General features: G+C 41.6%; 1 protein-coding gene across 1 annotated transcript in view; it reads left to right on the top strand.

The window, feature by feature from the left end:
• The window catches only part of CDH2 (cadherin 2), a 232,361-nt gene that overhangs the window by 202,762 nt on the left and 3,155 nt on the right, over positions 1-26,444 (top strand). Inside the window, exon 15 of the mRNA XM_021096205.1 lies at positions 17,856-18,020. Within this exon, the coding sequence (XP_020951864.1) occupies positions 17,856-18,020 (165 nt within the window). The remainder of the gene's footprint in view (positions 1-17,855; positions 18,021-26,444) is intronic.

The following is a 26,444-nucleotide window of genomic DNA, read 5'->3' as shown; positions in this document are numbered from 1 at the left end:
GTCAGGGATCAAATCCGCATCCTCATGGATACCAGTTGGGTTCTTGACCCACGGAGCTACAATGGAACTCCTTGTCTTTTATTTTCATTCAGTTGGGTTTCATGTTCTCAGGGGTCTTAGGGTCTCAAAAATCTGTGATTAAGTAATGTATCTGGCTTGCTCTTAGCATTAGCATGTAAATGATAAGCCCATGCTTTTCTCTCTCCACCAGAAACAGAAGTCTTCCTCCAGGTTTGAGAGTGTAACCACCACTCATGTCAACCAAGCACATTTCCATCACCCCAGAAGCTTATTGGGCACCCCCTGCCAGGCACTATGCCCTCTGTCAAAAGTAACCAGTATTTTTTATTTCTATCACCATAGATTGGCCTTACCTGGTTTTGGATTTTCTTGTAAAAATGGATGTCATACAGTAGGTACTTTCCTTTCTGACTTCCTTTACTCAGCATTATATGGGTAAGATTCACCTATGCTGTATTTAGAAATGGTCCTTTTTTGTTGTTGCCCAATAGTATTCTCTCGTTAAGAATTAACCACATCTTAACATTTTCCACAGTGATTTACGCCTTCACACTTTCCTGGCCACAGCACTGTGGGAACAGTCCAGTTGCACTGTATCCTCACTAGCATTGGGATTTTTCCAGTCTTTCCAAATTTTAGCCACTCTAGAGTTCCCGTTGTGGCTCAGCAGTAATGAACCAGACTGGTATCCATGAGGACGAGGGTTCAATCCCTGACCTCACTCAGTGGGTTAAGGATCCGGCATTGCTGTGAGCTGTGGTGTAGGTTGCAGGCACAGCTTGGGTCCCACGTCACTGTGGTTGTGGTGTAGACTGGCAGCTGAAGCTCCGATTTGATCCCCGGCCTAGGAATTTCCATATGCTGCATGTGCAGCCCTAAAAGGACAAAAAAAAAAAAAAAGACTCATAAAAAATTAAATGTATCCACTCTGATGGTGGGTGCCTTGTGATTTAACTGAGATGTTTCTATCAACTTACTCGCTGTTTTGATAACTTCTTTGTGAAATTTTTCTTCAGCTTGTTTCCTTTTCTGTTGGGTCGTCTGTCTTTTTCTCATTGATTTGTAGGAGGTTCTTATGTATTATGGATATCAGTTCTTTGTCAGATAAATGTATCATACATATCTTCTCTAATTCTTTATCTTGCTTGTTTTATTCTCTTAATGGTAGCTTATAATGAACAAAAGTTTTAATTTTAATGGTCTGAATTTATGGATTTTTTTTCAGTTTTGGTTAGTGCATTTATACTTATTTAAGAAACTTTGTCCACCCTGAGTTAATGGATCTTCCTCCCTAAAAAAGACAAAAACCAAACCTTGTCTTCTTGAAGCTGTGTGGTTTTCCCTACCCTGTTAACTCTACAATCCATTTGTAATGAAGTATTCATGTGGTATAAGATATGGACCAAGGGGCTCTTTTGTTTTCTTCCTATATGGCTATCCAGCACTGTTTAATAAAAAAGCAATCCTTCTCCACTGCGTTGCAGTGGTTCATTTGTCATAAAGCAGATGGTTATATATGCGTGGATCTGTGGGGCAGCTTCTGGACACTATGTTGTAATGGTTATCTGATTTGTCTCTTCTTGGGCCAATACCATGCTGTATTCATCACTATAGCTTTCTTTTTTTAAAATTAGGATATAGTTGACTTTTAAAGTTGTGTTAACTTCAGGTACACAACAAAGCAAATCATATATATATTATATGTATATAATATATATATATCCATTCCTTTTCAGATTTTTTCCCTTATAGGTTATTATGCAGTATTGAATAGATTACTGTATGCTATACAATAGGTCCTTTTTACCTATTTTATGAATAGTAGTAATTTATCCTCCCCATCTTTCCCTTTGGAAACCGTAAATTTGCTTTCATTACTATAGCTTTCTAATATTTCTTAGTATCTGTTAGGATAATTTCTCCAACTGAGTTCATCAAAATTTTTTTTTTTAGTTTTGGGTGGATTTTATCGTTTACTCTTTACCTTAAGGAAAACAAACCCTTTATTTAGTCTTCCTGTTTTCTACGTGAATTTATTCCAAATGATTCACCATTTTCTAAATAAGATGTCATCGCTTTTAAATCTTTTTTTTTTGTCTTTTTGCCTTTTCTTGGGCCGCTCCCGCGGCATATGGAGGTTCCCAGGCTAGGGGTCTAATCGGAGCTATAGCTGCCAGCCTATGCCAGAGCCACAGCAACTCGGGATCCGAGCCGCGTCTGCAACCTGCACCACAGCTCACGGCAACGCCGGATCGTTAACCCACTGAGCAAGGGCAGGGACCGAACCCGCAACCTCATGGTTCCTAGTCGGATTCGTTAACCACTGCGCCACGACAGGAACTCCCATCGCTTTTAAATCTTAAAATCATAGTCAGCTCCTGAGAAGTTTGGTTTTGTGAAATATACTGTATCCTGCTGTCTGTAATTCCCATGTGGCTCCCTGTTGGAAATTCTTTCTTTGAAGCATGCATTAAGCCTTTTTGGCAATAGGTTTTGGCTCATACTTTTTTACTAGGTTTTGTTGTTGTTTGGTTGTGGGTTGTTTTTTTTTGAAGACATTATCTCTTTATAAGAGTGATCTTCAGAAATGGAGTTGGTGCCATGTCACATTCTAGAGAAATTTTAGTCAATTTTTATGACATGTAGCTGGTCCTTTACGGAGCCTGGGTGTTGCCTCAAGATGTGGTTGCGGACTCTGCCATAAGAAGCAGACACAGCTTGTCATGGTCAGGCAGTGGTCTGCTGGATGTCTCAGCCAGGCCATCTTACAGAATCATCAGCTTTGAAAGATGGGTAGATCTCGAGAGGTTAGGTGGTTGGTGGAGGCCTGTAGTTATCTGCAGCCGCTGTGGGAGCCTGTGATGCTTAGCCTAAAGCTGGTCTAGCCAGGATTCTTTTTCTTGCTGCCAAGAGGGAGTAGCCTTAAGGAGCTACCTGATTTGAAAGAAAACAAAGCAAAACAGTCCTTTACAAGGGAGCCTTTATCTCCCCTGCTGTTGGTTAGCATCTCTCTTTAAGTTTTCTGCCAAAACACACCTTGCTAGTTTCTTTAACAAAATGGCTAAAAATAGCCTAAGAAAAGAAGAACAAAACAAACTGAAAAACACCTCTATCTCTTTTTTTTTGCTCATGTTGCATATGGCAGATTTTATCAGTGCATATGGACTTTCTGCTCTGGTTGCCATTGTCAGAATAGATTGGGCCCATATTTGAAAGTGACATGAGATGTGTTCTGAACAGGACCATTATTGCCTCTCAGTGCCTTTGGCAGTTGAACAGATAATGCCCAGTCTCTTTTCAGAGGGTGAGGTCCCTCCTTTATCTGCTTCACTGCCATGATCGGCGAGGCTTTGGGTAGGTATCCAGTCATGTTTAATTATCCTCATTAGCAAATGTCCTCCTTCCCTGTTCTTTTGGCCTGTGGGTCCAGTTGCAGACACTGGATCCCTTTTAATGATCTTTGTATCTAGTTCCTTCCATATCAGCATCACTAATAAAATCAGGGTAACTGAACAATTTAACCAACTAATAGCTCACCTCTGGAATCATCCCCCTTTTTAGCCCCAGGACAGGAAAGGGTTAACTTCCTGCTCTTTAGAGCTTAGGCTTAATTACAATTGCTCTTATATTAAACAAACACTTATTGAATGTGTATTATGTTTACAATACTCACTAGTGCTGACTTTAAACAACCTCTGCCTGAATCTCTTTCAACGTTATACGGTTATTCTCCGTAATAACAGCAAAAGCTCTTGGTGGGGGGAGAGGGTGTACCCTATGCATTAGGCACTCTACTAAGTGTTTTTATATGCATTATTTCATTTACCTCCTCTCCCAGTCCAGCAAAGTAGGTACCCACTGTTAGAAAGGTGTCAAAGCAGGGATTAAATCCCAGTAAGCCTGAGCCCAAAGCAGATGGTGTGTTGACCACACCACACACCATCCTTGGGAAAGCTCTAGCTCAGCCTGGCAATTAAAACTGTGCCTAAAAACTGTCTTTTGGAGCTCCTGCTATGATAAATTGGGTTAAGAATGCGACTGCAGCTGCTTGGGTCACTGTGGAGGCACAGGTTCGATCCTCAGCCCGGAGTAGTGGGTTAAAGGATCCAGCATTGCCACAGCTCACTTTCAGTCCCTGGCTTGGAAACTTCCATATGTCACGGGCTCAGCCATAAGACATTAAAAAATAATAATAATTACAAATAAATAAAATGGTGCTTTTTGAAAATCACCTGAATTTCTCAGAAGAAGGCTGTCTTCTTGAAGTAGCCTCTGAGATGTATAGCAGGTTTCTCTGTGCTTAAGTTTTAACTTGGGGAGTACCCATCATGGCACAGCAGAAACGAATCTGACTAGTGTCCAGGAGGATGCGGGTTTGATCCCTGGCCTTGCTCAGTGGGTCAGTAATCCCGAGTTGCTGTGAACTGTGGTATAGGTTGCAGACGTGGCTCAGACCCCAAGTTGCTGCAGCTGTGGCATAGGCCGGCAGCTGTAGCTCTGATTCAGCCCCTAGCCTGGAAACTTCCATATGCCATGGGTGTAGCCCTGAAAGAAAAAAAATTAAATTGGAAAATTTTTCATTCCCAAGGCCTTGGGCTTTTGGGGGAGACTCTGGGTCTAGGAAAAAAGGTGTCACTGTTTTTGTAGAGAGGTTTCTCCAGAGACAGTCTGTGGACACTGGAATCCTTAGGACCATGGCTCATGGCTCAGGGGAGCAGCGGCAGCATTAGTGGAGTAGGCTTGAGCCACCTCATTCATGATTAAAGCTGCTGGTCCTTGTTATCCACGGGGTACCAAGCCTGAATCCCATACTTATTGTTGTTGAGTGTAGCATCACCATTGGCTAAATTTTTTCCTCTGTCTCTTGCAAGGAGACCCAGCACCTCTTGGGCTCTGCAGGTTTTACATTCCAGGACTGTGGAGACTCTCTGAATTTACAGATTTGGTTTCTTAAGTCTTGGAGACGTGCTCTAGGCTAGTTTCTTTTGCATCAGAGACGGTTCTGAACTCTACAAGAAAGTACCTGCTAGCAGCCCAAATGGTTTGGGGACATGTCTGAAAGCTGGATTCTCACCCACTTGCAAGTCACAGTTCATATGCAGAGGGGGCTGTTCATTAAAAGCCCATGGCTATGTTTCGTATAGCTTGCAGAGTTTAAAAACTAAAAAAATTCACATCAATTTTGGGCCTTCCAATCATCTCAAAAAATAGCGAGCTGGCGTGCATCCTGACATGGCAGCAGTTGTTGGAAACTAATCAGTGACCTCTTCATTAAGCAGCAAGCATGTTCCAGTAATTGTTGGTTTCCTTTTTTTTGTTTGTTTTTGTACCAGTCCAGCTTTTATTGATTTATGTTATCAGCCTATCCTTTGTGGATCTCTATTTTTGTAGACTCTGATGAAATTATACAATAACTTTTAGGCTTTGGGTGAACAAAAACATATTTCTCTGAGGACGAGGTACGACATTGCTCTAAAAACACAGGATAGTTTCCTATAGTGCTGGTTTAAAAAAAAAAAAAAAAAGGAAAGAAAATGGATTAGCCACAAATATATATAGGCAGATGTGTTAGCTAACATAGGGAAGCTGCTTTAAGAAATGCTTAAGATTTCAGTGACCTAAGCCTCATTGAAGTGTATTCCTTGCTTACTTGGCTGTAACTGGGTTTTAGGTCACGGGAATTTGGTGAGAAGAGGTTCACTTCACTCCACATGGTCACTCAGGGACCCAAGAGCGCCAGTGGCTTCCCCATCTTTCCATGTATGGCTTCCAAAGAAGCCATACATACAGGCATCACTGGGTGACAGAAAGGTAGGAAGGAGATTTTTATAGGACAGGCCTGGAAGTGATATACATCACTTCCACTCCTGCCTTGAGATGAGAATAAATAGCATTGATGACCAGCTGGAAGTCTCTGCCCACCCTGGTTAGGTTATCTGAGTCTAGAGAATCTCTTCTGTTCTGAACATGGTGTTTCTCACAGTAACAACCCAGAGTAGGTTGCTAGGTCAAATGCCTGGCTTTGACCCATCCAGATGTGTCAGAAAGAATTGGGTCCCTGCACACAGAAGGGACACAGGAGGTACAGCAGCCCAGGAAGACGGGACACTGTAAGTCAGGCTTCCCCCAAAACCAGGGAGGGCAGCTCTCCCCTCCCCGGGGAACACTGCTACTTCCCCCCAGGACCCTAAAGTCTTCTTGATCAAGGCACAGCACGTGCATGTGTAAGTAAACTTTCAGGATAAGAGGAGTCAGGACCAGAGCTCTTTTTAGTGTATTCTGAAACCCAAAATATCCAGATGTAATTGCTGTATGAGTATCAGTTGACTTTTTTTTTTTTCCCCAATGGAATTAATGTCATGTGAATTCTGGAAATCTGTCTCAGTATTTCAGTAGGTTGGACACCCTGAATCTCCATGACACAGAAAAGCATTTTCAGCAGAGTTAAGGTACCTGTGATAGGGAGAGAACCCACAGTTGCTGTGACTTGGAGCTTGGCTTGGAGGAGGAAGGACTCTGCAGGTTGATGACTTGGTTTCTCGTCTCCTTGATCCTCCATCTTTGATTTTAAACTTCAGCGGGATTGAACTTCATGTGTCTCTGACCTGTGTCACGCTGTTTTTCACTTATCTGGCTTAGTCCGTGGTCTTGCCCTGCTGAACCCTACTCGGACACCAAAATTCCACCTCCAGACATTTTCTCTCGGGGTTCCAGGCTGTATCAGCTGCCTCTGCTCTGTGTCCCACAGCATCCCGTGTCCACCTCTATTTTGAGGTTTTGTGTGCAGCTCTAGTCCTGACCTTAAACCCCATGAGAGCAGGGACTTGTCACATTCATTTTTTATTCCAGTATCTAGGACATTTGGCACCTGGCAGGCACTCAGAATGTTTGTGCATTGGGCCCTCTTCCTGAATCTCATAGTTTGCAAGTCTGTTTTCCACACAGTTAATTGAACCATTACACCCTGATAACGTTACTTTCATTTTTGAAATCTCTGATGTCTTCAGAAAATGATGATCGCATTCATAAATGCTCGCATTTCATTACAGACTTGTTCTGCATCAGGCACTAGGCTCTGATTCACGAGTCTTTTATAATTTTCCCAACTACCCTATGCAGGAGATATTTCTATTAGTCCAGGTTTTCAAACCCAGGTGCATGTGACTTGAGTGTCCTGGCTCTTACGCACTGGGATGAAGGTCACGTGAAAGATGTTTTATTTACTCTTGTTGGTTTGTGGCAGGCAGGTGTTACTGGGTAGAACCAGCAAGGCTGGGCACTTGTCCACCATTTATTAGATGACCATGGTAATCTGGCTTTAGAACAGGCAAAGGGTAAGACCCAATTAATTCATTAAGCACGGCTTGCAGAATTGAGCGCATTTTGACATTGACAAACGTAGAATCCGGAGAAACAATTTGCGCAGCCAAGTTATTAAAAGATCTGAGAATACAGTTGGGCAATAGAACTAAAATCTAAAATCCAGGCTGGATGCCTAGACAGAAGGATGGGGCACAGGTACAAGAAAGCCCCTGGAAACCAAACCAGCCACTTCCCTGAGTCCAGGGATCTCTGCTTGAGCCAAGATGGTCTATATAGATTTCCCCCCAGTCTCAGGAGCCACCCCCCCCCCCCAGTGTGGGCATCCAAGCCAGACCCTCTGACCCAAGCGGAGAATGAAGCAGGTATATTTGATTCTTGGAAATAATTGCTTTAAAAAATCATTCTGCCTTATAAGCACACTAACAGATGGCTGACTCTGGACATAGCTATGAAGACCACTTTCAACGTTTTCACTGTTGGCTGAAGCTCACTCTGTTAAATATGTTCCCAAATTATTTATCCAGGTCTCCCCACCAGCACACACAGGTATCTATTAGTTATCGAATGAGTGACACTGATTTCACAAGAGGAAAGTTTCCCCAGGAACTGGGTTAACACATTGTCATCCCTTCTTCACGCTGTTCTCAAAAACCCTTATGGCCAGGTGACTCAGTTGGTAGGCTACAGACAACGTATGTTCTCAATTAGTCAGTGCCCGTTCCCTCGTGGGCATTCATATTTTTAATGTGTACTTGATTTGCACATGACTTTTTATTTGCTCTCCCAATCACTTCAAGTAAAAGAACCCAATCTTTTATGTAATTCACTGTAATAGTCATTCTCCCTGACTGATTATAAATTTATTACATTTAGTTTTAGAAGAATAGAAACTTACTGATATCCTATAATAAGGTGATAAAGATTGGTATGCCAAGTATGCATTACCAGTACTCAAAAAAAAAAAAAAAAAAAAAAACACCAAAAACAAAATCTAAGATACTGAGTGATACATGCCAAAGTTCTACCAGCTGGCCAGATCTACCAAGTGCTTACTTTTATAAATAAAGCTGTATGGGGACATGGCCTTGTGCCATGCCTGTAGTTTATGGGTAGTTGATGGCAGCAGCAGAGTTGAGGTATTTTGACAGAGAATCTATGACTCCAAAGGCTTAAAAATATGTACTTTCTGGCCCTTACAGGAAAAAGTTGATCCCTGCTGTAGACTTTTTCCATTATTATGTCTTCATTCACTTTTTTGCCCAAAGGTTGCATACTCTGAAGGATAGCACCGGAAATTTATGTAATCCGCCCAAGGTCACCTAGTTAGGGTAGGGCCAGGATTTGAATCCAGGTGCTCTAATTTCAGAATGCAATTTTTATTTTATTTTATTTTTTTGTCTTTCTGTCTTTTCTAGGGCCGCACCCGCGGCATGTGGAGGTTCCCAGGCAAGAGGTCTAATCGGAGCTGCAGCTTCTGGTCTACACCACAGCCACAGAAACGCGGGATCTGAGCTGCGTCTGTGACCTAAACCACAGCTCACAGCAACGCCGGATCCTCAACCCACTGATCAAGGCCAGGAATCGAACCTACAACTTCATGGTTCCTAGTCGGATTCATTAACCACTGAGCCATGATGGGAACTCCCCATGCTCCCTTTTCTGTATTGATTTCATGTGTACATCTTTTTTTTTTTTTTTTTTTTTTAAGAGCCATACCTATGGCATATGGAGGTTCCCAGGGTAGAGGTCGAATCAGAGCTGTAGCTGCCAGCCTACGCCACAGTCACAACAACACAGGATCCCAGCCACATCTGCAACCTACATGACAGTCACAGCAATGCCGGATCCTTAACCCACTGAGCAAGGCCAGGGATCCAACCTGCATCCTCATGGATACTAGTCGGGTTCGTTAACCGCTGAGCCGCAATGGGAACTCCATGTGTACATTTATCTTAAAGAATGTATCTCTTTGGGATGAATTCCAAAATGGTGTGACATAAACTAGTGAAGGAATTTTGATGCCCTGTCACCATGTTCCCAACCAAATATTGCCATTAGTTTATTTTTAGGTTTCCGCCAAGATAGAATAATAGGTCGTGCTAAGATAGAATGACTTTGACCTTATCAGAGTGGTGACATTTTTATGTAAGGAGAAGTTGGAGCTTGGGGTGAGAATGTGTTGCTGCAGCTGCAATTGGAAAGCTATGTCTTTTGTCTCCCCAGACACACAGTGCATGAAAGGGTCAGGAAGCTCTGTCCATGTTTAGAGGGTTTACCTGAATTACATGGAAAGAATGGGAAATTACTGATATTAAGATAAAAAACCTTGGCAGTTCCCATCGTGGTTCAGTGGTAACGAACCTGACTAGTATCCATGAGGACATGGGTTCCATCCCTGGACCTGCTCTGTGGGATCCACCATTGCCGTGAGCTGTGGTGTAAGTTGCAGATGCAGCTCGGATCCCACATTGCTGTGTCTGTGGTGTAGCCTGGCAGCCGAAGTTCTGATTCAACCCCTAGCCTGAGGACTTCCATATGCTGTGGGTGTGGCCCTAAAAAGACCAAAAAAAAAAAAAAAAAAAAACCAAAAAAGATAAAAAAATCTCAAACTTCGGAAGAAGTATCATCTTTCTGAAGCCCTCTATTCTACTTTAGATATAAAGCTCTGTGTAGCCACATCCTCCTTTCTTGCAGAAGCACCTCTTTCACAGCTCCTTTTTACACCTTCCCTTTCCATGTTTTTTGTGATAGTTTTATCTATTGTTGTTTCCCTTATCTTTAAATGACACTAGACTAAATGCTCTATGAGGTCAGCAACCAAGTCATTGACTCAAGAGACTCTTCAGAAAGGAGGTGTTGAATCAAATCAAAATGAATTATATCTGCTGTTTTTGTTCCCAAAAGAACATACCATCATTTTACAGTGGGAAATAAGTTGTGATTAAAATTTCAGTAGCGCCCGTTTCTGAAGCAGACCCACAGTTCTGCCCAGAAGAGTGAGCCTTTGGTGTGTTCGAATTCTGAAAACAGAATTTTAAAGGAATTTTCCACAAAACTGTGCATGAACAGTAAACCATGGAAGCAATGAGTGTGTTCAGTAGAGACTCAGTTCCCTTCCTTTGTGGGGAATGGAAAACATGCTCTCCGGTGAGATGAACCAGAGGAAGAGGGACCTTCATCTGTATATTGTCTCCAGGTTCTTTTATCGCTATCAGGTTTATGATTCAAACCAGAGAAGCTCTTAGCAGAACTTCTGATGTGGCTTTAATAATCCATGGAATCCACTTCGTTTTCCACATCAGTCCCCCTGTGTAGATCGTTATCCCACTGGGAAAGAAGACCAGGTTGTGATGTGATGCTCGCAAGGGTGTTCGACTTCCTTGTCAGCAGTTGTGCGGTACTGTGTTGACACCTTATCACTATTTTATTCAATTATTTTAATGCCCGCAGCGATCTAGGGTGAGATAATAATGTTCTCTTTTCCAACTTCCTTTTCCTTTTTGTGTCTGAAGAGTTTCTTGCCTCTGCCACATTCAGCCCTTTTTCCGGGTACCTCATTTTTTCCTTCAGAATTGTGTCCATTTACTTTCAAATTAGTATTTTTATTTCTCTTAGTCTTTTTTTTCCATTTAAAATTTTTTTTTTTTATTTTTTTGTCTTTTCTAGGGCTGCACCAGTGGCATATGGAGGTTCCCAGGCTGGGGGTCTAATCAGAGCTTTAGCCCCCGGCCTATGCCACAGCCACAGTAATGCGGGATCCGAGTTGCATCTGTGACCTACACCACAGCTCATGGCAACGCCAGATCCTTATCCCACTGAGCAAGGCCAGGGATCAAACCTGAAACCTCGTGGTTCCTAGTCAGATTCGTTAACCACTGTGCCGCGACGGGAACGCTCTCAGTCAGTCTTGAAATGTTTAAAAAACGTTTACCTTATCTGTATGGGAATTTGAAAGTTACTTACTTTTGCTACTATAAAAGGAACGTTTTCCACGTCTACCAGCCCTCGACTGGGAGATGACAAAACTGGCTCTTGCATTGCATCCTTAGGTGTTGAGAGAGGAGGCTGATAAAGGACCAGGAACTTCGAGCGCCACCCCCCATGTGCCAAAATGTTATTGGACCCAAGTAAAGATTCCTTTCTTTTTTTTAACATATATGTGTGTGTGTATGTATATATATATAATATATATGCAATATACACATATATAATATATTATATATATATATTTGCTTATATATATTCTTTTCCACTATGGTGTATCATAGGACATTGCATATAGTTCTCTGTACTGTACAGTAGGACCTTGTTTATCCCCTCTGTGCGCAATAGCTTACCTCTGCTAACCCCAGACTCCCACTCTCCATCCTGCCCCAGACCCCCTCCCCCCTTGGCTCTCCACAAGTCTGCTCTCCTTGTCCCTGTGAAGATGCCTTTCTAAGAGTCAGTGAGGCTTTAGCCAACCGCACACAGACCAGAGCCCTGGATCCCAGCGCCCTGTTAGCATAACCACCTCGAATTCCCCTTCTAGCACTGAAAGCCTCTTCTCTTCCCCCTTCCTCGGCATACTATTCTGCCCATTTCCTCACTGGCCCAGGCAAGAAGATACAGCTTTTTCACTTGTTTTTTCTTGCTCTGGTGGTCTCTGTTTTCTCCTTTCACACTGTTTAACTGAGTCCATGATCTTGGACCAATCATTAACTGCTCCCAGTTGTAGTAATCAGTGGGATGGGACAACACCCTTTTGGAAGGATTTTTGCTTGGAGTGTTTGAGATACCACGTGAGGAAGCATGTAATGTAACTCCTGACAGGTGATGGGTACCTGGTAAAGGTTTGGTTTCTTCTTTCATACTCTCCCAGCTGAAAATGGCATCAGTCACCCAGTAGGCTCTTTTGAGATGCTTGTAAAACAGTAAATGAATGTTTTCATCACTCTCCAAAGCAGATGTAATCACAGGATTCTGTAGCTCTACCAGCCATGGAGCTTTCCAAAAGTTTTGCCTGGGATTCCAGAATTTCATGTTATATTGATGCAGCATTTTATTTTATTTAAACATAACCCAAAAATGCCTTGAGGTCGATCCGTGGTATCCTTTTCTGAACCAGTTATAAATCATTGCACGTCAGTGGAATTTGGTAAGAAAAGGCAGAACCAGAGTTTTTAGCTGCTGACTCACTTCTTGCTAACTCTCCCAAAACTTAAATCATCGTTGAAAAAAAATGTATGTTCAGTTACTTGCAGTGTGAATGTTCTAAAAGCCCTAATCTCGTGCCTGCTTCTAATGATCACTGCCAAGTAGCACAGATTCCAAACATTAGTTAAAATAAGATTTTCTGTGGCCATCGTTTGAAAACCAGATTGCTCTGAGAAGTTAACATTGTAAAGGTTGACAATCATATTTTCAGGTCCACTTTTTTCTCTACAGAGTTCTAGGAACCAAATAAAAATTTCTTCTGGGGTTGTTTCTTTATTCTTTATAATCTTCAGAAGTAAGGCCATGAACCCAGGGACCTTCAAAATGTTCTTGGTCTCTGTAATTCTCTTTATAATTCTCATCCTACATGTTGTAATTTGTGTGCTTAAGTAAAGTATCATGGGATTGTAAAGATGTATAATTTAGGAGGTTCACATCGAGTGACCCCTTATCAAAAGGCTTTAAATTGGACCCTCAGGGCAGGATCCTGCCGTATAGCACAGATGGATGTGGATAGAAATACCCATCCCTGTGACCTGAGGACACTTCTGCCCACTTTGTACCACCCCTGGATTTTCATATCCCATATTTACAGTAGGCAAGAGAAAACCATCACAAGGAAAAGTTAAGCCATGTGTTTTATCCCAGATTCTAGTTTCCTGTCCATCAGTGGTTTTGTGCCTCTTTTTTAGTTACCATTGTATCTGAGGAACATGACACGTTGGCACCGTTCTGAGGGGCACTCAACCATGGCAGTGCATCCCAGCGATGGGACCCGGGGTCCTTCCCTTCCTCCCCATTGTGAATTACTGCCTTGGCATATCATGGGATCCAAGGCACAGTTCCTGAATGGGTTGCTCTTGTGCACAAGTGCCATGAATATCATCACTGAGACCTTGATTCAACACATGTTTAGAGCACTTTCTATGGGTCTGACATACTGATGATGGAAAAGACTACATTCTAAGGCTCTTCCTGCTCTGGTTTCTAAGGCAGCAGGAATGGGCTTTGGAAAAAAAATAAGAGCCTGTGAATGAACATGCTATTTTACGTGTACACTAATCGGTGAAGTGAGCCAGGTGGAAATGCCATCCTTGTCTGAAGGCGAGAGATGCTCTCCACTGTAACAAATGGCTGTGTCACAATTTAAGTCTGGTTTTATGCCAGATCTTCCTGTTCTCAGGTGCGATACCCCAACATCTGTATGTTGACAGCTTTTTAGAAAAAAATTGTAAACGCTATCAACCAAACAAAATGCATTTCTGCTTGTAACCTTTGGATGTAGTGTACTTTTTAGTGTTGTCTGAAGTCTGGGAGTGGCGTGCCTCATGCTTTGTTCTTTTTCTCCAGGATTGCTTTGGCAATTCTTGGTCTTTTATAGCTCCATGTAAATTTTAGGATTATTTGTTCAAGTTCTGTGAAAAATGTTATATAGGTAATTTGATAGGGATTGCATTAGGCCTGTAGATTGCTTTGGATAATATGGCTGTTTTAACAATATTAACTTTCCAATCCAAGAGCACTGGATATCTTTACATTTATTTAAGTCATCTTCTGTTTCCTTTACTAATGTTTTATAGTTCTCAGCGTATAAGTCTTTCACCTCCTTAGGTTTATTCCTAAGAATTTTATTTTTGGAGGTGTGACTTTTAACGATACTGTTTTTTTTACATTCTTTTTCTGATATTTGTTAGTTTAAAGAAATGCACCCGATGTCTATATGTTATTTTTGTATCAGACTTTCTAATAAAGCATTTTACACCCTCGGCGTAAAAATATTTATTAACTGTCAGCATCCCGATACTTAACAATCTGTTTTCTGCTTTATACAAAAAGCTTCCATCATTGTCAGAAGACACGCTCACTCGAGGTTCACCCCACTCTATTAAGCTTGGTAGTTATGCAATTAAACGCAGCCTAGGAAAACGTGCTTTTCATTTGCACTCATTCCAAATGAATCCCCCTTTTTATTTTGCATCATATTTTAACATTTCAAAGGCTTTCACATCTGTTACATCGTCATACGTCTCTGCTTTAAGATATTCTATGACTCGTAAATTCTATAAAATTTATAATGGAGCACGTGTGTGAGAGATCCAAGTGTTTTCACCCACATTTCGTATGGGTGCTTTGAAATACTCTACCCAGATGAGAAGAGACAGCATCCTCAGTCAGGCCTTTGCTTGTGCTGTTAGTTCCCATAAAAAGGTCCTTTCTCCCAAGCCCACCTGTCCTTCAAGGTTCACGCCTAACACGGTCCTTTCCTCTGGGAGTGTTTTCTACTTGGCAATGTTCCAAGTTTACATCCCGCTCTGGGCTGGTCCTACTCTGTCTTCTGTCCCATATCACCTTGTCTATCCCTCAGAGGAGGAGCTTTTCACACACAAGGTTAGTTGAAGCTCTTGGTCAGGAGTTGTTTCGGGGAGGGGTCATCAGAATGAAGGCGTCTCAACCAACAGAGCTTGGTTTTAGATCGACATTTTGAAGTCAGACACACTTGGTTTTGATTCCCATCTCTGTCGAATACCTGGGGCCAGTTACTCAACCTTTCTGAGTCTGCTTCTTCATCTAAAAAGATGATAAGTGTTTTTCAGGGGGTTGTAAGAAAGTATCGGTGAGAAGACACTCCCCAAGAGGCCAGTAGAGCGCCTGGTACCTAGTGGGTTAAATGTCAGTGACTGGTCTCCCCTTTGTCTCCTTTGTTTAAATCATTCCTCACACACTTGTCCCTTCTTCCTCATCTACTTCGTTCTCTGGGAATCCAGCCTGGTAGTGCAGACTTGGCTTAGGATTCTGCAAAGAGCGAGGCCTTGGAAGCTCATCCACTCGAAGTCAGAGCCCTGCTCTGTGTCTCAGCAAATCTGAAGCCATCGATGAGTGACTTGGGTTATTTGAGGCTCGGTTTCCTCCATTCTTAAATAAGGATAATACAACTTAATGTCACACAGGGTTGTTCAGAGCATTAAATGAGCAAACATATGTAAAGCATCTAAAGCGTTGCCAGAAAACATGGTACATATGCAAGCGTTGAAGGAATCAAAACCACCATAGAGATACTGTAAACAGTTTTGAGCTGGTTTTAGACAGAGATGAAGCCTGAACTAAAAAGAGTACCCGGAAAATCTGTAGTTTCTGTAAATATCAACAGTGAATTAGAGAATTTTGGTTAAGCTGAGAATGTGACATTTTATATCACCAGAATTTAGAGGTTTGAAAACTACAAAGTATTTGCCCAAACCTAAAATTTTGATGCATGTCCACATTATAGTTAGTGTCTTTGTACATTCCTGTCCAGCTGGCTGATGCTAAAGCTGAAAATAATTTTGAGGGTCCAACCAATGTCCAGAGCTTCCTTCTTCCCAAGTTCTACTCGCCTCTCAAAGTGGACAGGCTGTATTTCCAAGACATCCCCCCAGGACTGCTTCAGATGGGCCTTCACACTCCTTGGCCTTGTACCTCTGGGCCAGAGGTTGGCAAACTTCTTCTGGAAAGGACTGGATAGGAAGGGCTTTGGGGCCACATACAGTCTCAGTAGCATCTTATTCTTTGTTGTTATTGTTACTTAAAATAATCCTTTCAAAAATGAAAAAGCCATTCTTTGAGAAAAATAGGCCACAGATGAGGCTGGGCCCACAAACCGTAGTTTGCAGAATCTAGACCATTGAAGGGAGGAGGGGAGTGAAGTGGGTTTTGAAAGCTTGATGAACGGATACCTTCCTTTAAATACAGGAAAATACACTCTCATCAGTTTGTGGTTTTCTGCTTGTTTATTTGTTTAATATGACAGGAGTATAACATGGTAAGGGAGGAGAAAGTTTTTCTCCACCCTCCTAGGGTCCTTGGCTGGGTCTAAAAATTAAACCAGCAAAGACAGATTGAACAGGAGAGAAGCATACTTATTTGGTCGGTCTTTTACCTATATACCTGGAGCCTTCCCAAGACAATGAAGACTCGGAGGAAGTGACCAGAGCTGGAAGAGTTTATACCTTTTATTTTATTTTATTTTATTTTATTTTATTTTTTGTCTTTTTTCCTTTTCTAGGGCCGTTCCCGCGGCATATGGAGGTTCCCAGGCCAGGGGTCTAATCAGACTGCAGCCACCAGCCTATGCCAGAGCCATAGCAACCCACACCACAGCTTACAGATCCTTAACCCACTGAGCAAGGCCGGGGATTGAACCCACAACCTCATGGTTCCTAGTCGGATTTGTTAACCACTGAGCCACGATGGGAACTCCTTATACCTTTTAGGCAAAGAAACAATACACTTGTGAAGAACTGACAAGGGCAAGAGTTTGGGCTGGGAATAGTAAATGGTGAAGAAGTAACTAGGAAGAAAAGGGTTAGTTTAACACGGTTGGTTTGTGCAGAGGACTAGGTCCCAAAGGCTAGTCTCTGGTGACGAGGGAGGAGTTCCTCTCCCCTGAGGCAAGGAGGGCACCTTTCACATGGGAGGTTTACGACCTGCTTCAGAGAAGAAGGATGAGGTGGGGGGAGTCAGAGTGATTTTCCTTTTTCTGACATTTTTTAAAAGAATTGCTTCAGCTTCAGATTTTTTTTTTTTTTTTCATGGCACCACCTGTGGCACATGGAAGTTCCCAGGCCTGGGGTCAGATGGAAGCTGCAGCTGCAGCCTGTGCAGCAGCTTGCGGCAACACTGGATCCTTAACCCACTGAGAGTCCAGGGATCAAACCTGCATCCTCACAGAGTCAGCGTCAGGTCCTTAACCCACCGAGCCACAATGGGAACTCCTAGATTCATATACTTAATATGTCAAGGTGCAATATTTTGGGGTAGGGTATCCTGAACCCCATCAACATTAAGTTAGTACTTTTGCTTTTGTGGTACAATTATATTTCCTAGTCGATTTTTTAGCCATTTTATAGTGACCGAGCCACAATGGGAACTCCTAGATTCATGTATTTAATATGTCAAGGTGCAATATTTTGGGGTAGGGTATCCTGAACCCCATCAACATTAAGTTAGTACTTTTGCTTTTGTGGTACAATTATATTTCCTAGTCGATTTTTTAGTCATTTTATAGTGAAACCTTATCTTACTGCTGTTTTCCATTGGAAACTGAGGAGGAACGTCGGAAAGCAGATGGCACACAGACTGTAGAAATGAAAAACACAGAGGAAAGAGCTGCGTGAAAGAAATATTTAATCATAACATGGAAAACTCGTAGTGGCAACTTTTCCATTATGTTAAATTTCATTCATCTCTGTGCTTTCTGGGTATGAGTGTTTTAAAAGGGTTGTCATTTTCTATCTGTGTGCCCATCTCCCATGGGGTTTTGATTCTGTCTCTTGCAGGACTATGACTTGAGCCAGCTCCAGCAGCCTGATACTGTGGAACCAGATGCCATCAAGCCTGTTGGAATCCGACGGTTGGATGAGAGACCCATCCATGCTGAGCCCCAGTACCCGGTTCGATCTGCAGCCCCTCACCCTGGGGACATCGGGGACTTCATTAATGAGGTGTGGAGAGAGACTCACTTTCTTTATAATAGTGTCTATTTTATGCTAATGGCACTGTGGGAACCACAGCTGGCTTGCAGTATAGCTGTGTAGTTCACTAAAACACAATTTTTCTCTTTGCTTTTCAGGGCCACACCTGCAGTAAATGGAAGTTCCCAGGCTAGGGGTTGAATCGTGGCAGCAGCTGCCACCCTATAGCACAGCCTCAGCAATGCAGGATCTGAGCCACATCTGCAACCTTCACCACAGCTCAGGGCAACACCAGATCCTTAACCCACTGATCGAGGCCAGGGATCCAACCCACATCTGAGCGGATACTAGGTACTGTTTGTTACCAGTGAGCCACAACGGGAACGCCACAGTTTTTCTTCTTAACTCGTCTTTGTGCAAAAGCAAATGTGGCTTCAGTAACAGAGGACAGATGAGATGGCTTTGATTAACCCAAAAGAGATCTGTTGATTCGTATTGTGCATTTGTAAATGACATCCATATATATTATCAATATTAGTCACACTCCCACCAACAGGATTTTCCCTGGATTACAAGTAATAAATAGGCTAACAATCTTAGGGTGTATTCTCACTTCATTCATTAGCACTGAGACATGTAGTTATAGTTCACTTTCACTTTGTTCACACTGTACCCTTTGAATCCCACAAATGGTGAGCATTTAGTGCCTACCCAACATCTAGAGAGTTCCATCAAATGAGATTAGCAGGAAGAGCAGCTAAATTAAATATTATGTAAGTGATTTAAATACTTGTCTAGTTGAGGAGTTTTAAGAGCTTTTGTAAGAGGCAGCTAATTCTCTATTGAATATAACAGATATGATTTTCACTGTCAAAATTATTATGGCATTCTTTTATTTCATTACTGACCAAGAGTTCTGCTCCATTTAATCCTTAAGTTTTGAAGTAAAATGATTTATGCTGCTTCTTTTGATCACGTCTACAGTTTTACTGCAATTCTCCTTTTGAAAATTTATTGTTGGTAGAAGACAGTGATACATGATAATGATTGTGAATATACGGCAGAACTCTTGTTCTCTGGCCATATCCTCCCACTCAGTATCTCCAAGATCAGAATTGGTCTCAGCACCTCACAAAGTGGAAAGCATCTGTTGTGTAATGCCTTCAGTCACACGCTGATAAGACTCAGTTCCTGGGCTTCCTTGAAGTAGTCGGATATTATGTCTAATCAGTCTACCTTACATTTTTAGATGCTCCTATAGTTTGTAGGAAACGTTTTGAACCTAAATTAGCTTATCTCTAGATACTCATGACTGACTATTTCTTCCTGAAATACAAGCAGCTTTTGGAACATATCTATTCACTTCCATAAAACAAGTAATAGGTTAATTTGTAATAGACAAGATTTAAAAGCAGAGTGCCAGTAACTCTTTCATGTACAAAAATATGCCCTAACTTTTCCAGCTTATTTATACATAGGCCTGGTTAGGGGAATTAGCAGGAATGAATATGTGTGTGTGTGTGTGTGTGTGTGTACATACGAGGTTTTTTTTTAAAAAATCATTAGGTAAGAGTACCTAATGATTTTACTTTAATTTAGCTTTTGTCATTATGAGAAATTGTTTACTTACTCCTGTGGTTGTCGGGTTTTGAGATAGAGCAAATCTTTTGTGTTTTTTTGTTTGGGGTGGCTTTTTTAAATTTAATTTTGTTGAAGTGTAGCTGACTTCAGATGTGTTAGCTTCAGGTGTACAACAAAGTGAATCAGTCACACATTTAAACATATCCATTCTTTTTTTCCCATGTAGATTATTACAGACTATTGAGTAGACTTTCCTGTGCTCTACAGTAGGTTCTCATGAGTCATCTTTTTTATACAGGAGTGTGTATATGTTATTCCCACCCTCCCAGTTGTCTCTTCCCAGTAGTTTCACCTGTGGTAACCATAAGACTGGTTTCGAAATCTGTGAGTTTGTTTCTTTTTTATAAGTAAGTCCTTTTGTATCATTTCTTATTAGATTCCACATGTAAGTGATATTATATATTTGTCTTTGTCTGACTTCCTTCACCCAGTGTGATAATTTCTAGGTCCATGCATGTGGCTGCAAACGGCATTATCTCATTCTTTTTATGATTGAATAACATTCTAGTGTATGAATGTACACATCTTTAGAGTGAATCTGAAAATGTCAGTGTAGGCATTGGACTTTACTTTAAAGCAAGAATTCTGGCTTCAGTGTCACTCAACAAATAACCTGAATGTGTCCACCAGTCCCTGGAGTGTCACTCACTGTTCTCTGGGATTCCATCCCACCCATGGCACTCTTCTGTTCTCAGGATAAAGTTCAAGCACTGAGTGCTAGTGTCATTTCTTTTTCCTTTTTTTTTTTCTCTTTGTCTTTTTAGGGCCACACCTGAAGCATGTGGCGGTTCCCAGGCTAGGGCTCTAATCGGGGCTGTAGCCACCGGCCTACGCCAGAGCCACAGCAACGCCAGATTCAAGCCGAGTCTGCGACCTACAGCACAGCTCACAGCAACGCCAGATCCTCAACCCACGGAGCAAGGCCAGGGATTGAACCCACAACCTCATGGTTCCTACTCGGATTTGTTTCCGCTGCACCACGACGGGAACTCCCCTAGTGTCATTTCTAAGGCTCTTTGTAATCCAGTTCTGCCCTCTTTCCCCACCACATTTCCTTCCTGTGCTGCAGCCTCCGGAACTGTTTGTGGTTCCTCAGAGGCATCACAGGCTTCACTATGACTTAACTGCTGCAAAGCCCTCCCTTCTTGACCATCAGTAGGATACCCTGTAGCCTTCAGATTCAGCTCGGACTCCCCCTTCTCTGTGAAGCCCTTTTGATACCTCTGGGAAGGGTTACAAAGATACTTCCTTGGTCATCACCCTCACCATGGGGTGTCACTGTTAGTCTTTCTCTCTCCTTTGTGAGCATGTATGTTCTCTCTGGGTTGAGGCCACTTGCCTTTCTTCTTTGTATAACCTCTTGTGCTGTCCAGCTCTTAGATTTTGTTGTTTTAAGGAATTCAGGGACTGTGGCAGTTCTGTAGGGCATGAAACACGAGTACCACCCATCTGCATTTGACTGGGATGCACTTGGGCCCAAGTCCAGCCTTTCATTCTTCCTGGTGCTAATTACCTTCCGAAAGTGAGGATATTGGTTGTGCTAAGTTGTGTGTTTGCGTGAAACTTGTGTTCATGTCTATGGGTATTTTTTTTTTTTTTTTAGCATGACTGGATTCTCTTCAATAGAGAGAGGAGTGTATTTAGTTACTAAGGTTCAGTTACCCAACCTTTCTAATGCCATAATAGGTAGAGTTACAGTAGGAATTTCCCTTTGGGAATCTCCTTTCCCTAACAGTGCACAGGTCCGCAGTCTAAAAAGTGGCTGGAGGTCATAACAAACAGGTGTGACTACTCATATGAAAAAGTTTGTTCCGAATGACTGACTTGCATATTAATTTCTAGAATACCATCCCTTCATGATTTGAAAATTGTCTTCATTTGTTAGAAATGTGAAGATTATCTTGAACTTGGTTTAGGGTCATTCGTTCAGCAAATAACTATGGAATATCTGCTGTGTGTACATCCTTTGCCAGTGGTATGGAGATAAGACAATAGACATGGGTTCTTTTTGTGTGAGTTCCCTGCCCTGTTGCTAGCACGAGCTTTGTATCAGACAGACATTCCAGTATCTGAGCTCTTACTCTGCCAGGCACAGGATGCCCATCGGATCTGGTTCTTATTTGGCATTCATCATTCAGCTTTAGCTTCATCATCTCAGGCCCCTCCTCCACCTTCATCCTGCAGACCAGCAGCGGAGACCTGTACTTATATAGTTCCTCTCTCAGCTTGTAATTCCATGCCAGTGCCTGTTACCGTGCTGTTCTTCCTGCATAGGATGTCCTTTGCCCTCTTCCTAGTTATTAGTTAAGTCTTTACCAGCCCATGAAGGGCAGGTACTCAGAGTATGGGTGGGTGCCACCCCATGGTACCTAGAACTCACCTCTCTTCGTTACTCTTATCCCAGGCTTGCCTTCTGCCTCCCCTCATGGCCCCGGCCCCTCCATGGTTCAGGGGAAGAGGTGTATCCCTGCGGGGCCCTGGGGGACACAGCACATTGGCTTGGTGACATAGGAAGGGACAAAAGGATCGAATTTGGAAATCATTCCCCAGAGCGCTACTGAGTCCTTGAAAGTGAATGTAATTGTAAGATAGAGGAATACGGAAGAGAAAGGGGGACCCCAAATCTTTTGGACATAGGAAGAAAGTTTAAGGAGTCTAAGTCACAGAAAACAGTTAAAAAGAGAGTCCAGAGCTGTGATGGTCAGGTCTGAGGCAAAGTTCAAAGGGTTCAAACCATCAGAAGGCTTAAATCAGAGAAAAACTCACTCCATAGATTCCTCCATCCAAGACTTGTTCAATGGATAAAAACAAATACGTGTAAAGTTTTAAAACATTTGAAGGCATCTAGAAAGAGCTCAAGTACATTTTATAAATATGTTTCAAGTACAAACAAATTTCTTTATCTCCAGGTTTTATTTGATTTAGCATCATCCTGAATTTTCCACAGCAAGAAGAATATAGTGCTGATTATAATTGGGGTGTTTTTCGTAGATGTAAGGAATAGGTAAGCTCATGAGAACATTTTCTAGTTTGTTTATTTGAATAATGAATCTCAAAAATGGTAACATTTCCAGATTGGTAGGTAGAGTAAAACAACTCACACATTTTTGAATTTCAACCACAGAATTTCATTCTATTTCAAGGTTTTTAAACAAAACCTTCAGAGGGTGAAAAGTTGAAACAAAGTAATTTAAACTCAGCCCAACAGTAGGTATTAGCATACCTCCAATCACTTTACTAATCCTGTGTATTTCTTTATCTCAGAAATATAAAAATCAAGGGCAGACATAGTTCTGTTAAAAGACTGACTTTTGATTAATAGCATTTAAAAACTTAGAGAAGGTGCTTCCAGAATAACCTGTTTAAAATGACTAAGATATAAAATTTTTGCTTTTTTTTCTCCTATTAATTAAATTTAGTATGTTCTTTTAAAAATATCTCTGTCTATTCTCAAAGGAGTGCAAATCCAGGTGCCTCACTTAATAGCTCTGTTAACCTTGCACAAGGTCAGGGTCCTTGGATTTAACATCTTGGGTTTCTAGTTTTCATATTTATAAAATGGGGATAATATTAGACCCTCCTTTTAAGATTACAGTGAGGATTAAATACTACCATCTATATAAAGTGCTTGGTATACTGTTGGTAAGTTATCATCAGTATCATATTATCATTACAAGTTATACTTCAGGAGTACAAACTTTCTATTTCAGAACATTTCATTGTAAACTGTCATTATTAACAGTGCCTTATTGTAAATAAAACAAATAAAAACCTCTCTTTCCAAAAAATGCTTCCGTTTAAATGAATTTCCGAGAAAGGGACAAAGTCATGTTGGCTTTGATAAGTCACAGAATTCCACTGTTAAGTAATCATGGTATACTTTTATGTCCACAGATTTTTCAACCTAAACCTTAGCTTTTCCTGAAAGGTGTAAATATACACATGAACAAGGTGGCTGAGGTGAAAAAACAAAGCCCAGGACAACAGTACAGAGTTACCATCTAGAATACCTGCTGGATGTCAGACAGTGTCTTGGACAGCAAGACATGAAATGAATACAAAACCTCCTTTGCAGAAAGAAATGTCACGATCTAGTGTAACCAAAAATAGCAATAAAGGTAAAGGGGCCACGAGACTTACTCTCAGTCCTGGTTGAGGAAAAAATTCCATGCAACAGAAGTGACTTTTTTAAATGGGCTTTAAATGATGGATGGATGGAAATGAATCAAATGATTAAAAAAAAAAAGATGGGGCATGTCAAACAAAGGGGAATCCATTTCAGCTAGCAGGAAATGAATATGTAAATGACATGGAGATACACAAGAACATGATTTTTTTAGATTTGGCAGGATTTTGACAAATAATTTAGTGAATAATTCAGTTATGGTTGCTGGAATTGAGAAGAGTTGTGACAAATGTCTAGATTCACTGAATGCTCCTCAAAGGGTTTTAACTTCATTCTATAGGTAACCCTGTAAGTTACATCACCACAGGTTATCCTGACATCAGGCATCAGGCATTTGAGTAACACCTGCTAGTTTTTTCCATGTTGGCAAAAGTCATCTATTATTTCCTTAAACTTTTCATCAATTTTTAAAATTTATAAAAATAATTGTTTTAAAGTGCCTGTGCACCAATTAAAAAAAAAAAAAAAAAACCCAAGGAGGATTCCTCCCTTATTTTGGCAACACTGCCCAAGGTGATGGCAATCAGAAAGTTTTACTTGGAGTGAGGGAGGTGACATCAAATTAAGGTCTGAGAGAGATACCAATAGTAGTTTTTAAGTAAGAAGCAAGAACGGTCCTGGGAACAGGCAGACCAGTTAGTTAGGCTTTCGCTGTGGTCCAGGCAGGATGTCATGACAACCTGAACGAAGGCAGTGGATTTGAGACAGTAAAGACAGATTGTAAGGGAATCAATAGGACTTGTTCCCTCTTACGTCCCACTTGTGTCCCCTCACTGAAGAGTGTGGGTTCTTCTAGTCCCTTTAAAAGCCTGTCTCCACCCATAAAAGCACAGGATCAGAAGTCTATAAATACAAGCTCAGCAAGAATCAGTCAGAGCCCCAGCTCTTTGATTTTACAGAGGCACCTCACCATAGAACACAGTTCAGATTTATCCAGAGTTCAAGATCTGCCGCTCCAGGAAAGGTAACACAGGCACATACTCTTCTAGATTTAGTCAAACCTAGATAGAAGCACATGCAGTTAATTTGCAAATTTTTCAACCATGTGTCATATGTCACATGGAAGGGTAACCAAAGGAATCCCATGAGGGGGCCCAGAGGTTATGTGCCTCCTGATTTCTCCTGTACATTCGGTCTCGTCGCCTGCCTGTCACTGCCAGTTTCTCAGGACTTGACTATATGCTTTTTTTAGAACTACCAAAATAGGACCCAGAATTTATATAATGCCTCACCCAGAAAAGTCATGTTTTATTCTCAGATAAAACTCAGTGCTTTCCAAGTGGAAGGGACTTAAAATACTTAACCTTCAGCCTAGGTAGATGGCTTGCCTAAGAATTCTTGAAAAGTTCAGTGGGTTTTGCCCTTTTGCAATTACGAAAACCTGAGACAGTATTTGATGCTCTGGCGTAGCCCGGTGACCTCTAATGTGTTTTATAGCCGTAACCTCTTTTGAAAAAAAGAAATAGAGAAAAATGTAGATTCGACTACTATCAGAATGATAAAAAAAATCAAAGCAGTAGCTAAAAATTTTTTTAAAAGAAATACTTTTGAGACACTCAATGGTATGAAGCTAGATCATCACCAGTGTGTATTTGTTTTAAGGGATTTGATTAGGTGGCTTAGATGTTTGCTGAAGGGTCTTGGGCCCTTTAACACACCGGTGAAGACCAAACAACTTCTAGCATTTATGCCAAGTCTCAGTAAACATAGGCCATTGCTTTCATCTCCATTGCGTCCAGGCACATTTGATGCCTGCCATGGACTCTTTCGAGTTCATCTTAGTTTTCACCTTGCCAAACTTCCAGTTTGGTGCTGACACCATGATTCACATTTTCTGAGTTTCAGGATCCAGGCAGAAGGAAAACACATCTGGAGCAGGCCCTTCTCCCAGCAGAGAGGGAAAGGCGAGGGCACTGTCGGGAGCATGTCCACACCGTGGCTTCCATTCATTGGCCGCTGCCAGTCCTGTGGCCAAGCCTGACCATGGGAGGGGGACTTAAACTGGATCCAGAGTGGCACTTATGATGCTGCGGGCGTGTGATCCACCCACAGAGAAAGGATGGTGAATCATGGAGGACAGTGACACAAGCCACCACAAAAAGTAGTCAGGAATTTTAAGAAATTGCAGTTTGCAGTTCTCAGTCTTAACAGAATTGCCCTGTAGCTTTTTCTATAAATATGATAAAGAAAATCCAATCTAAAATTATGATTTAAATATTCACGTAGTTGGAGGAAGACTATTTGTTTTTCTTTACACAGTCTTTCCTGGGTTATAAATAGTCTACCTGAGAAAAGGTAAAGTGGTGTTTAGTTAAATGGTTAGGATTGTTGGTGAGGCAGACACGGGGGTGGGGGAGCGGCAGTGTGTACTTTTTCTTTCTGGTTTTTGATTGAAGTCAGGCAGCTGCCGTTTTTGTTTCCTAAAATGTTGTGTCCTCACATGTCTTTCTCTTTTTTCAAATTCCAAAGGAAGAATTTTTTTCTCTAAACTTAAAAGTTCAAAAAATAAATGAACTAATATTCCTTGAGCTCTAACAAGTGCCAGACACTGTGGTAAGCCCCTGGGTCTCTTTATTCTGTTTGTCTTCATAATGAATGTGTCTTCATCATGAACTGTGATGACAGTT

This window comes from Sus scrofa, chromosome 6, assembly GCF_000003025.6.
Source record: "Sus scrofa isolate TJ Tabasco breed Duroc chromosome 6, Sscrofa11.1, whole genome shotgun sequence".
Lineage (NCBI taxonomy): Eukaryota > Metazoa > Chordata > Mammalia > Artiodactyla > Suidae > Sus > Sus scrofa.
The sequence above is the reverse complement of the archived record's forward strand: the minus strand, read 5'-3'. Positions and strand labels throughout refer to the sequence as shown.